The 13,244-nt window shown below is 45.8% G+C and overlaps 1 protein-coding gene across 4 annotated transcripts in view; it reads left to right on the forward strand.

Moving 5' to 3' along the window:
* The window catches only part of LOC149308750 (angiomotin-like), a 40,189-nt gene that overhangs the window by 22,036 nt on the left and 4,909 nt on the right, over positions 1 to 13,244 (forward strand). For all 4 annotated transcript variants that reach the window (XR_016282185.1, XM_089536403.1, XM_089536402.1 and 1 more), the window contains exons 7-12: positions 389 to 534; positions 6,923 to 7,072; positions 7,329 to 7,519; positions 8,304 to 8,426; positions 10,476 to 10,708; positions 12,439 to 12,678. Coding sequence is in view for 3 of the 4 variants with exons in the window: in XM_089536403.1 (XP_089392529.1) it covers positions 389 to 534; positions 6,923 to 7,072; positions 7,329 to 7,519; positions 8,304 to 8,426; positions 10,476 to 10,708; positions 12,439 to 12,678 (1,083 nt within the window). In the remaining variant the exon portion in view is untranslated. The remainder of the gene's footprint in view (positions 1 to 388; positions 535 to 6,922; positions 7,073 to 7,328; positions 7,520 to 8,303; positions 8,427 to 10,475; positions 10,709 to 12,438; positions 12,679 to 13,244) is intronic.

Raw genomic sequence — 13,244 nt, forward strand, 5'->3', positions numbered from 1 at the left:
CAACATGCACAAAAAGTTAAGTTAGTATCCAAATATCAATAACGTAGACAGCATACTATTTATGAACTATAATTGTTGTTATATGCCTTTAAGGTGACTCTTAACGTACAGTAGCCATATTGTGGTTTTCTTGGCAAGATTGATCACTGAGAGAGGGTTCGCCTTTGCCTTCCTCTGAGGCTGAGAGAGTGTGACTGTCGCAAGGTCAGAGTCTCCATGGCTCTCATTATAATCCTAGCCTAATGGTCACTACCCCACGCTTGCTCTTGTGGGGCTATCCTAGGGTTTAAATTTGAAATGCCTTTCCTAGAAATGCAGCGCATCACTCTTTACTTGCCCATTTTTGAGACCAGTCTTTAAATATTTTTCCCCTCCTTCGTTTGGACAGACAAAGAAACCCAAAGGGAGAAAGAGAAACTGGAGGTTGAACTGGCGGGTGTCCGTTCCACGAATGAGGAACAGCGGCGGCACATCGAAATCCGGGACCAGGCTTTGAACAACGCACAAGCCAAGGTGGTGAAGCTGGAGGAAGAGGTAGGCTAAGCTTTGGCTTTATAGTTCCACCAGTTTTCTGTTTCCTTTGCAGACACTATTCTTGTTCTGTAGCCAGCCTTAGTGAATTGGGCCGATCCAACCCATGTAAAAAGGTTTCGTTTTGGGGGGTGGGAGGCTTTTCAAGTAAATAATAAAAATAGTTCCCTGTGTGTTTTTCGAGTGTGTGGCCATGTTCTAGAAGAATTTATTCCTGACGTTTCTCCTGTACCTGTGACTGGCATCTTCAGAGGTGGGTGGCACGGACGTGTGTGGAGTGTGTGTGTGTGTTTGTGTATTATATATACATATACACACACAATCCACCCTCGCCTTATGTGGGGGATCCGTTCCAGACCCCCCCCCCACATAAGACAAATTAAGCGTATACTCAAGCTCCATTTATTTGAATGGGAGTGTCCATGCGGTTCACAGTGCAGCACATGCCATGGTCGCGTGCACCATTCGCCATATTAGGGCTCGTCGTCCGCGGTTTACTGCCTTTGTATTTTCTCTGCAACTGGGAGGAGGAGAATTTTTTCTTTTTTTAAAAAGGATGGCTAATATACTCATGATTCTGATTATGGGTCACAGACAAGTCCCTTCGGGCTCTAAATTACCTTTAAAAAGCCGGATTCATCCTCTCTGTCAAGAAACTTAGTTGTGTGAGAGATTCATATGATCGAAGGAGAAACCAAAACATCTTCTAAATGGCATATTATTTGCCTGATTGTCATTGTGTGTGGCTTGCGTGTCCAAATACTCCAGAGAGCACTACCACCACCCCAAAATAATGTGTTTTTCAGAAAGAAAATAGCTTAGAGAGTTTTCCTTGAGCTTTGTTTCCCCATAAACAGATAGGATTTGGATTTCCTAATGTGCTGATCAGACACACAGCTACCTGTTGGATTGCGCGCTACTCTTTGGTATTGCATGCCCTTTTTCACTCAAAAGCACTTACAGAACCCCATTACTTAGGTGAAAATGTACGATGTAAATACAAATTGCCCTGCATTTTCATTTTTAAAGAAGTCGCAGCAAACAAGATGGGGCAGACTTAAGATGGAACCCAAGGGAGACTGTCATGCAGACTAGAAATAGACAGATCCCATCTTTTGAATAGAGACCTTTGTGCGGAAATGTGGGACTTTCCAACCACAAAGGAACCAGCCTTCTTCTGAGTCAGACTGTTGCCCTGTTTAGCTCAGTCCAGAGGTAGGCAACCTGCTGTCTTCTAGATATTTTGGAGTGTATTTCCCATGAGCCTCACCCAGCCCAAAAAATGGCAAAGGGATGATGTGAGGTGTTGTTGCTTTTTTAAAAAAACATTTCTTTCTTGGAAACTCACTATCAACTGGAAGTTGGTAGCTCTCAGACTAGTATTGGTCCTCAGCCTCCACTTTGAGCTGCACTGAAGTGTGAAACCTTTTACTAACTTCCCTTGGACTTCCCTTGGACTTCACTGGACAAGGGTCAAAAACCAAACTCCAGTTTGTAAATAGCCAGGCCCCCATCGGTAGACATAGCAACTGAAGGTTAATACACCCGTCCCTCCACATTTGCAGATTTGACTTTTGTGGATTTGATTATTCATGGATTTTATTAATATGTTATCTCTAGGAATATCTAGGTCTTCCAGCGCAACTCTGTGGCCAACTTTAACCAAGAGTTGCACTGAAAGACCTAGAGATTCCTAGAGAGAACACTGCGCTAGGCATTTGTAGCTCCTCCAGGGCAACTGTATGGCCACTGTCTGGCAGATGTTGACCACAGAGTTGCACTGGAGGACCTAGAGATTCCTAGAGTGGAGTTCTCTTGGGTAAAAATATAGTGTTTTTGTTATTTGCAATTTTCCCAAATTCATGGGGGTCCTGTGCCCCTAACCCCTAAATGTGGAGGGACCATTTTGCATTGGTAGAGAACTGAATCTTGCTTTCGGTTGCTCTTGAAACCAAAATATTTGGGAGAGGGAAGCCTCCATTGCTTTTGTTCCAAGTCCTCCTCCTCCTCTCTGTTGTATTTTTCACTCAGGCTGGAATTTCTGAAAGAGGCAACGGACATACTTTTCCTTCCTCTTGCAGATAAACATGGAGAGGTTTCTCTGTGAATGAGCCCCAGCTAAGCCTTCAGGATGTGCATTGTTGTGGAGGGATAAGCAAGAAAGAGGAAACAGCCTGGCTGCGTTCCCTTTCAGACCATTGCATAAAACCCCCAGAAGACCCAGCCTGGTTCTTTGCAAAATGTGGTTTCCCAAAGCAAGTGTTAGAGTTCTAAAATGGAGAATTCTGCCCTCAGGGTTATGATTTGAGTAGTGGTCCAAGCCTTTGTGCACTTGAGCCCATAATTGCAAAGAAACTCGAGGTTAGTTCTGCAAAAGGAGAGTTGGGGATGGATTTAGCTAAGCAGGGGTTGGCACACAGGCTGCCAGAGGCCGGCATGGGTCTGCATTTGCTTGCGTCCTGCAGTGCGGGTTTTCCTTTCTCTCTTGGCCCGCGTGTGTTCGCTTAATCTTTTCCAGACTCCTTTTCGGTTTGAGCATTGTTCAGTGACCAAAGGCAGTACCCTTGGATTGGTGGCGTTGCTTCACAACTCAGCTACCAATGTCTCCGTGAAGGGCTGAACATCATTTATTGTCATTTCTGGTGCCCAAATAACCCAAACTACAAGAGAGCCTATTCTGTGGTGGATCTGGACACACTTTATATAGTGAGGCATGGGGGGGGGGGTTCCCAAGGAGCTAATGTCCCCGCTCTCTTTCTTCTGCTTCCCCTCTTTCCTTCTAAGCAATAGTTCTGTTAAAGCGTACCTGGATTAGAGGAAATGCATCAGAGGATCGTGCACAGAGGGATGGGTTTGCAATAAACAATACAATTTAGAAGTGGCTAGCACACTGGAGCTGCTGTTGAGCAGGAATGGAAATCAGAAATCTTGAATCTGTCTGCACTATACAGATGTAGCATTTTGATCCTCCTTTAACTGCCCTGGCCCCTCCACTTAATGGAATTTTGAGATTTGTAGTTGCCAAGGTATTTAAAATTGGACTTGTAGTTATTCTCTAAGGCACTGCCTTGAGCTAAAATTTCCATGGTATCCTGAGAAGAGGGATTGAGCATTACATTAGGGTACCGTGGACCCTGACGCAATATATCAAAGGCCCTTAGGCAAAGGGTCAGCCTCTCAGTACCCACAAATGGGGCACTGACCTATAACTGACCCTTGGAGTAGACTCTGCTCCTGCTTTGTACTGTATTCAATGCAAAGCTGTGTAATGATTGGGGAAGCCTGCTCCCTGGTGACTGAAAGTGTCAAACACCTATCACCTTCAAATGAATTACACTTATTCCGCCACATTTGCAGCTTTGGCTTTTGTGGATTTGATTATCCACTGATTTTATTAATATATTCTCTCTAGGAATCTCTAGGTCCTCCAGCACAACTCTGTGGTCAACTTTAATCAAAAGTCACACCAAAGGACCTAGAGATTCCTAGAGTGAACACTCCACGAGGCATTTGTAGCTCTTCTAGCACAACTCTATGGTCAATGTCTGGCAGATGTTGACCACAGAGTTGCACTGGAGGACCTAGAGATTCCTAGAGAGGAATTCTCTCGGGTAAAAACATAGTGTTTTTGTTACTTGTGGTTTTCCCACATTCACGGGGGTCCAGTGCCCCTAACCCTAGTGAATATGGAGGGACGAGTGTAATGTCTTTTAAAAAACCAAGTAACCCCAGATGCACATCCCATAGGGCTTCTTCATTTAAAACAAAAGTATGCCATGTGTCCGATGTCTGTGTCAGCAGAGTCTGGAAGCAATGGCTCCAAGACCTAACCTCCTTATTACAGATGACTTTGGGCAGCTTTCCGGCGAACATTTCCATAGCTGGGTCTGCAAGTAGGGTGTGTCAGTCCTAGGGCACCGCATATCTGTAGCAACAGAAAAAATTGCCGGGTTGTTTTTAAAGCTGTTTTCCCCAACTCTCCATTTTGGTCTGGGAGTAATTTTCCAGAGGTGGTTTTTGAGGGTTATAACTTATTTTAAAACAAGCAAACAGAGAGGGACTCGCTCATAAGAGGGAAGCCTGACCAAGATGGGCTTGGCACAACGGGCGCTTCGAGCACAGAGGCGCCTTGTGTGGAAACATGCTTGACTGGCGGGTTGGTAGAGGACACTTCGCGGGAACAAAGAAATGTCATTACCCAGAGCATGGGCTTAAACCTATATATTACAGGCCTGAGATACGTTCGGTTGGTTGACTGCCTTTTTAAAAAATGGATTGAATTGTGCATCAGGAGATAACAATAGCTATAGCAATACATTTCTATACTGCTTCCTAGTGAACTCAGTACTCTCTAAGCTTTTTACAATCTGTAGCCAAGATGTGTATGCGTTGGCATATAGTTATGTCTCCTGATGCATTGTTGTTTGTTTGTTTGTGCCAACAAGTCAATTTCTACTTTTAAGAGCCAGCATGGTGTAGTGGTTTGAGAATTGGACTAGAACTCTGGAGACCACAGTTCGAATCCCGGCTCAGCCATATAAACCTATTGGCTAACCATGGGCAAGTAACACTCTCTCAGCCTCAGGAGAAGGCAATGGCAAACCTCCTCTAAACAAATCTTGCCAAGAAAATCCCATGCCTTATGGTCGCCATAAGTCAGCAACAAATTCTGCTTACAGCAACCCTAAGGCTGAGAGGCTTCCAAGAGCTCAGCTTGGGTCTTGCAAACTCATGGCTTCCTTGATGGAACCAATCCACCTATAATGTGGTTTCTCTCTTTTCCGGTTGCCTTCCACTTTACCAAGCATTATTGTCTCTTCCAGTGAGTCACGTTCAGGAAATATCGCTCTTTTCCTATGAAGCCGCTGCCTGGTCCTTCAGAAACGCCTCTGTTCTCATGTTACGTATTCTCTCCCGCACATCAGTTGGCCAAATGCTGCTGTTCCTTTCAAGCTAAGTTGCTCCTCCATTCCTCAGAAGCCCTCGCCGCCCCTCTAGATTCAGGAAATGCAATCGCTTTCAAACAAGGCTGGCTCTTTTATTCCTCAGAACATTTTGCATTCTCATATGTGTTGTTGCTGTTATTTGCCATGAAGTCCAAGTCAACTTATGGCAACCCTATGAGAGAACTTTGAAGGTTTCCAGTCATCATTTGCAGTGCTCAAGTCTTGAAAACTCGGAACCGATTGAGTCTGTCCACCAACTCTCCCTCTTTCCCTGCTGCCTTCCACTTTGTTGTTTGTTTTTGTTTTTGTTGTTGTGCACCTTCAAGTTGTTTCTGACCTATGGTGGCCCTAAGGCGAACCTATTACAGGGGTTTCTTGGCCAGATTTATTCTTTAGAGGAGGTTTTGCCTTTGCCTTCTTCCTAGGCTAAGAGATGTTTTTCCATGGCTAAGTCAGGATCCAAACCCTGGTCTCCCAGAGTCCTAGAGAAACACTGCTTTATTGTTTTATTTTTGCAAAGAAGATTCTTGTCTCAGTCCAAAGAAGAGGTCCCAACTCATCCGTTTTGGCAACTCTAACCAGAGTCTTTCCCTCTGTAGTCCTTTTGTTTTTCCTTCCAATTGCATTTTCTATCTTCATCTCACAGATGCCAAATGGAGCAGGATACGGAATTGGTGAAAGAAAGGGAGCCATGATCTCCCCAAACCTATCTCCCCAAAGAGTGTCCATTCCTTTGGCTGTGCCCCTTCTCTGTGGGGCATTTGTCCCAAAAACAATGTCGGATGGCTAACAATGAATAGCTTCGACGGCGCAGCTCCTCTTCCCCCCAAACTTGCCTGCAGTGTGTTGGCAGAAATGCTGTTTCCCGTTCCAGAAACATTCCAGAAACTTTTGACAATGTTAATCAAACCCATCTGCCTTTGGCTGCTGTGGGCCTTGGAGCAAGGCTGGCCGAAGCAGAACCTGAGCTCAAGCTGCCAAGATCGGAGCGGCTGAGAAAGAAGCCCTGGATTTTGCTGTTGGTTGTAACCAAGAGAGATTAGGCAGCCCTGTATTGTTTATACCCTGCCCTTTCCCCAAAACTAGGACTTGAGGCAACTTACAATTAGAGATATGTTCCCACACAGTTCCCTTTCTGAGTTGTTTCCTCCTCAATAAATCAGAGAAAGGGTACAAGGTTGATTTGTTGGTTGGTTGTATTGAGAGGCCGGAAGGTGTAGCTTATGGAGCGTGTGTGTAAATCTAGCACAGTCCCTTTTGCTTACATTGGAGACAACATAATGGCTTATGGGTAGACTGCATTGGAAGTGGATGGGATGATTTGGATAGCCTTTCTTTCCCAAATGTTGAAGCCCAACTGAGTCTTCTTCATGCCATGGAAATGTTTCTCAGTGCCAAGCCAGCTTCACATCCAACTTTGATTTATTTTCTCTCTCTGTGTTAAGCTGAAGAAGAAGCAGGTGTATGTGGAGAAGGTGGAGAAGATGCAGCAAGCGCTGGTTCAGCTGCAGGCAGCCTGCGAGAAGCGTGAACAGCTGGAACATCGGCTCCGGACTCGGCTGGAGAGAGAACTGGAATCCCTCCGGATGCAGCAGGTAACGCTGGTGTGGCACGCTTCTCTGGTCCAGTGAAGACAGGTTTCCAGGTCATCATCATCAGATTGTGGATTCTCCTTCTTTGGAGGTTTTTAAGCAGAGGCTGGATGGCCATCTGTGAGGGGTGCTTTGACTGTGTGAATATATGGCAGAAGGGGGTTGTATTGGATTGGAGAGGATTTTTCTGTGGGCACCTGGCTTGGTGCAGGCTTGGCTCCAGTGGGTTGACCATCTCGCTTTGTCCCTCTTTTCTTAGCGCCAGGGCACCTCTCAGCAAGCCTCCGTCTCAGAATACAATGCCACTGCCCTGATGGAGCTCCTGCGGGAGAAAGAAGAGAGGATCCTGGCACTAGAAGCAGACATGACCAAGTGGGAGCAGAAGTACCTGGAAGAGAGCGTCATGCGGCAGTTCGCACTAGATGCCGCAGCGACTGTGGCTGCTCAGAGGTAAGAAGAGGCAGACTGGTTGCAGAAGAGAAACCCAGAACAGGATCAGAGGAAATTGCTGATCTAGGCATGCCCCTTTTCTGATATGGGCTGGAATCCTGAATCCCAAGTGGAGCAGACTCTTTACATCAATAGTGAGTCAACATGTAGGTAAATCTCATTAACTTAGTGGGTCTACTCAAGTTGGGAGTAACCAGTGGAATTCAGGCCTTGTTGTTTTTGTATGTGTGTGGTAATTTTTGTATGTGTCCATAATTTTCATTACTGAAACAGTTGTCACAATGCCCACACTATTTATGGATCCGGTCGAGTATAAGTTTTACCATGCCATTCTGCTAACCTGACTTTTAGTCACTAAAAGTTGGATGCCACTAACAAATTAGACATGAGTGGCATCCAACCTTCAGTAACTACAAGTCAGCCGACACAGCTAGTAAAATGGTATGGTATGGCATGGCCATGTGGAGACAAAAGAAAATGCAGGCTTGGCGCTATGGGTCCCTTCTTGGAAGAAAGGAGGAAATATTAATAAATATTGAGAAGTCAAAGGCTTTCATGGCCAGCGTCCATAGTTTTTTGTGGGTTTTTCAGGCTATGTGGCCATGTTCTAGTAGAGTTTATTCCTGACGTTTCGCTAGCATCTGTGGCTGGCATCTTCAGAGAAGGATGAATGACTATTTCTTGCCTTTCTCCCAGTAAGGGACCCAATGCATTTTCTGTCTCAGAAGCCACAGTGACAGGGGCCATGGCTGGACTTGCTAACATTTTGTCTGTCTGACCCCAGGGATACCACCGTGATCAGCCACTCGCCCAGCGCCAGCTATGACACTTCCTTGGAGGCCCGGATTCAGAAAGAAGAGGAGGAGATTTTGATGGCAAACAGGAGGTGTCTGGACATGGAGGGCAGGTCAGATGCAATTTATACCTCTCTCCTTTATGCTCTTCATCCAGGACAATTTCCAGCACACTATCTTAGTTAATGAAATGCTGGCTAGCAGTCTGCTGATGGTATGCATCAGCACTGAGTACCCTTACGCTCACATTTTTAGGATGTTGTGCAGGGGTTGTAGTGTGACTATGGTTGCACAAACAGTGTGGTCTGGCAGTGTGACCGTTAAACAAGGTGCTGTGCTTTTTTAAGACAGTGTGTAGGTGTACTAAAACTGAAGAGCTGTTAACCGTTGTGCATCAGGAGCATGCATTGGTGTGATGTGGATTTTGCAACTGGTTGCTCAACAGTGCAAGAGCCAGGATACAGGCAGATTGTCCATCTTTAGCTTTATCTGTGTTAACTCCCATAAGCTAAAAAGTTAGCCCAGAATTAAATTAACCATAAAAGTAGTTAAACCCAGACTATTAAAAAGTAGAAGGACAAAGGACATAGAAAGGTCCTTCCCTCCTGAGCAGTTGGGAATTGATCCCTTTTGCCAAGAAAGCTTGGAAGGGCAGGAGAATTATTTGGCATCCAGTTTTATTCTATGGGCTGCCAGAAAGCCTGGTCCGGTATATAATGGGAGTGAGAGCAATCTATGGGAGCTTTAGTTGTGTAGCATTGGAGCTGAATAAAAACCACTCCATGGAGGGAGAGCCAGGAGTGCATACCCTCCTCCTGCCCTGCGGCTACATCTTTCCTCTAATGCAAACACCGGAAATGAGTCATGCGAATTCCTGCCTGCAGCTGGGGCTCTCCAGCCTTTCTTTGCTCTGTCTGGCGGCCAATGTCACGTCGGTCACTCTGGGGACCTCCCTCCACCCAAGAAAATAGCTTGAGATTTCCTTTTGTTTGCAAACATCTCTCTCAAAGGGGCGATGAAAATGAGCTTTGCGGAGGCTGCGCTTCCCCACCCTTGCTCTATGCAGATTCTGGCTTTTGCAGAAGCCCTTTTTAAATCTTTTCTGTTTACATTTTTGGACTTGCTGCTGCATTGGGCACAGGTGTGCAGCTCCACCCTGTTTGCGTTTCCAGCTACGGTTGGCAGGTGGTTGCCTGGCAGAGCTTTAGGGTCTTTTAAGGATTTCAGGACAGGGAAAAATTCATGCATCTGAACATCTTCCCAGCATAGAAAGACGGGAGAAACAGGGGAAGTTTTGTCTATCAGTTGTCAAATTGTTTTCAGTTTGAAAGGTAGCATGACTCTGGGACAAAAAGGTCCTGATTCTGTGGATGTCATACATTTATGTACCGTAATTCCTGGAGAGCCAGCTTGCTTCGAGTCTTGGACTAGGACTGCAGAAGACCTGGGTTTGAATCCCTGCTCAGATGTAGAAACCCACTGGCTGACCTTGGACAAGTGACCACTCTCTCAACCTCAGGAAAAGGCAATGTCAACCCCCCTCTGAATAAATCTGGCCAAGAAAACTCTTGGGTTGCCATAAATCTGGGTCGGCTTGAAGGCACAGAGCAACAACAAAGTCTTTAGCTCAGTCCAATTTAATATCATTGGCCCAAAGCCATCACAAACAGAAAAAGACGTAACACAAAATAGCATACTATAAACTTGATCACGAATTAATAATTCAGTATCTAATCATAGAAAGCTCAGAGTGAGATAACACTATTAACAGTCAGTTTTGTTTGCCCCAGAAATGTTAGGCTTTAGCATAGACTGTATGGCCAGAATAGTAAACTTTTCCATTCAGAGTGTGCAACAAACGTCTCTTTTATCTAATAATATCATGAATCTGCCTTAATCTGCTCTTTGTAAAATACCCTTTTAAAATCTTTGTAAAAGTTGAGTTATAAAGACACACGCATGTATTTGCATGTGCATGTATGTGTAAATGTGGATGTGTTTTCCTAGTCACACACTCACAGCTTCAAGGGAAAGGTGACAGCTAATCTCTTCTGAACAAACCTTGCTAAGAAAACCCCATGATAGGTTTGCCTTAGGGTCGCCATAAGTCAGAAACAACTTGAAGGCGCACAGCAACATAAATGTTTTAATTAACATTTTAGGATCAAGACCCTCCACGCTCAGATCATTGAGAAGGATGCCATGATCAAAGTCCTCCAGCAGCGTTCCCGGAAGGAAGCCAGCAAGACGGACCAGCTGTCCTCCATGAGACCGGCCAAGTCGCTGATGTCCATCTCAAACACGGGTTCAGGATTGCTGTCCCATTCCTCCACCCTGAGCAGCACCCCAATCCTGGAGGAGAAGCGGGAGGACAAGAGCTGGAAAGGCAGCTTAGGTGGGTCTTTCTGCCCATTTACTTAAACACACACACACATATATGCATATACATAGAGCCATTGGCAAAACAGAAGTATTTTTGCATTATGGGTTGATGCTTTGGGCCTTCTGGCCCAAACTGTATGAGGTGCTAAATGGGAGTCATAGCCCCAAAAGTAAGAGGGATATCTAAAGTTTGCTTACTTCGGCTACAAGGTTTTAATACATTTTTAACATTAGTCTATCTATATCTTATAAAATATTTATATATATATATATATATATATATATATATATATAAAGATACTGTGTATATAGACTAAATATTTTATGTTTTAATCATATTTGTTTTGTCACTAATTTTAAACTTATTTTAAATCGTTTTTTAAAATGCATTTATTTGCACTTAATTATACCCCACTATTCTACTTCCGTATTGCTTGTTTGTTCTTATTCATCCATATAGAGTGCCTATATTTTTGTGTAAAGGGTATAAGATGTATATACCTGGTGGGATGTTTTTGTTGATGTAAGCTGTGTTGTCGTCGTTTTGCCTTATGGCTTGTTAATGCTAATAAAGGCTTTGATTGGTTGGCTGGTTGGTTGATGATAATAATAATAATAATAATAATAATAATAATTTGTTTTATTGATATACCGCTATTCCAAAGATCATAGCGGTGAACAGCAAGTAAGCTAATTAGCAAGTAAGCTAATTTGCCCCCAACAGTCTGGGTACTCATTTTAGCTCCCTCCTCGGAAGGATGCAAGCCTGAGTCGAGCTTGGGCCCTTTTGCTGGTCTTGAACTCGCAACCTTCTGGTTTTGAGTGAATGGCTGCAATACAGGCATTTAACCACTGCGCCACAAGGGCTTTGACTGAACTAAGGCCCGTTACACACGGGCTTAAAAGTACGCGCAGAGCGCGTACTAGGGTTAAGACAGGGCGGTGCTTCCGCACCGCCCTAACCCTAGTGCGCGCTGTGTGCGCACAAAATGGCGGTGGCCGTTCCACACAGCCGCCGTCATCGATACATCACAGCCGCGCCGCCTCCAAACTAGGGCGCCCTTTCTGCAACCCTGGAAGGAGCTCCGTTTCGGAGCTCCTTCCTGGTTTGGTCCACTGGGTGCAGCCTTTAGACAGCTGCGCCCAGAGGACCAAAGGAGAAAGGGGCCTTGAAGCCCCAAGGACACCCCTTTCCCCGCTGCGGGGAAGGGGCCTTTTGCCGCTTCCCCGCAGCCCGGAAAGCGGTGGATCGGGGCTTCAGCAGCTGCCGCTCTGGCCGCTGAGGCCCTGATCCGGCAGGGAAAGGTGTGCCTACAGGCTGCCCCAAAGGGGCGGTCTGTAACGCGCCTTAGTAAGCAAGCATCTGAAGACAGCCAAACATTATTTTCAAATATTCAAATATTTTTTGTCAGTCACTGTAATGAAGACATTGGTCAAAACCGTATTGTTATTCCTGGCTACGACTGAATCCATTGATTCAGTGGCATTTACCGATGGGTTGCTACACCTCCTAGAGTGCCCCCAAAAGGATGTCAGCGTGTGCAAGCAGCCATTGAGTCCTGATTGTGCAAATTTCAACACTCTCCAGCTGAGCTGGCCTTCTTTGAAGGCTTGATGGCAAATGACTCTTTGGAGATGTGGAAAGAGAATTCAGCAGCTGGGGAGGCAGAATAGGAAAATAGAGGGATAGCAGTGCCATGTGCAGATGTCCCCTGACAGCCTTGCGCTTTCCCCACTCCGCAGGTGTTCTGCTGGGAACAGAATGCCGGTCCGAATCCATTCCTTCCACCCCTTCGCCAGTCCTTCCCTCTACGCCGCTGCTGTCCGCACACTCCAAGACCGGCAGCCGAGACTGTAGCACTCAGACTGACCGCGGCAGCGACCAGAACAAAACCTCTGCTGCCTCCGCCTCTGCCTCCACTACCCCTCCGGTGCAGGCAAGGCTCCCGGTTGTGAATCTAACCTACAGTTTGGACAAAGCAGGTAAAGAGGTCTCTTTTTTTAGTTCTTGGTTGCGTATGGGATTGCAGTGAGTGTGACTGCTCTTGGTGCTGGCAGGACGGAGGCAGGAGAGGGCCTTGGATGCCTTGTGCCACGTTTGGGCTGCCCCTGCGAGGGACAACAAGTCCCTTCTGGCCATATAAGAGACTAGCTGTCCTGGGCCTGAAGGTATTTGGTGTGCTACCCCAGCGGTTGCACTTTACGCAGTGGCCAACATCTTGTGAATGGTTTGTGTCAGTACATTTCTGGACAGGACTTTGTAATCCACCCAAAAACCTCGCATTGCCATTACTTGCTGGTGGAGAGGTGATTCAGACCTTGAAGATCTGGCTGTTCTAATGTGTGTACTCCAATTGAGAGTACATCCTCATTTCTTTGCCACCTCTGACCAAGCTGAGACCAGTTACTTCTTTCCCTCTCCTGTTGTCCAGCATTGATCAAGCCTCCTTGACCCCAAGGCTTGACCCATGCCGGGCCATAGGAGGACACAGTATTATGTGACTAGAGCCATGTGTAGATGGAGGATCCAGACCAATGATGGCAGACAA

This window comes from Sceloporus occidentalis, unplaced genomic scaffold (assembly GCF_023333645.1).
Source record: "Sceloporus occidentalis isolate IW3139 unplaced genomic scaffold, rSceOcc1.0.p SCAF_8, whole genome shotgun sequence".
NCBI lineage: Eukaryota > Metazoa > Chordata > Lepidosauria > Squamata > Phrynosomatidae > Sceloporus > Sceloporus occidentalis.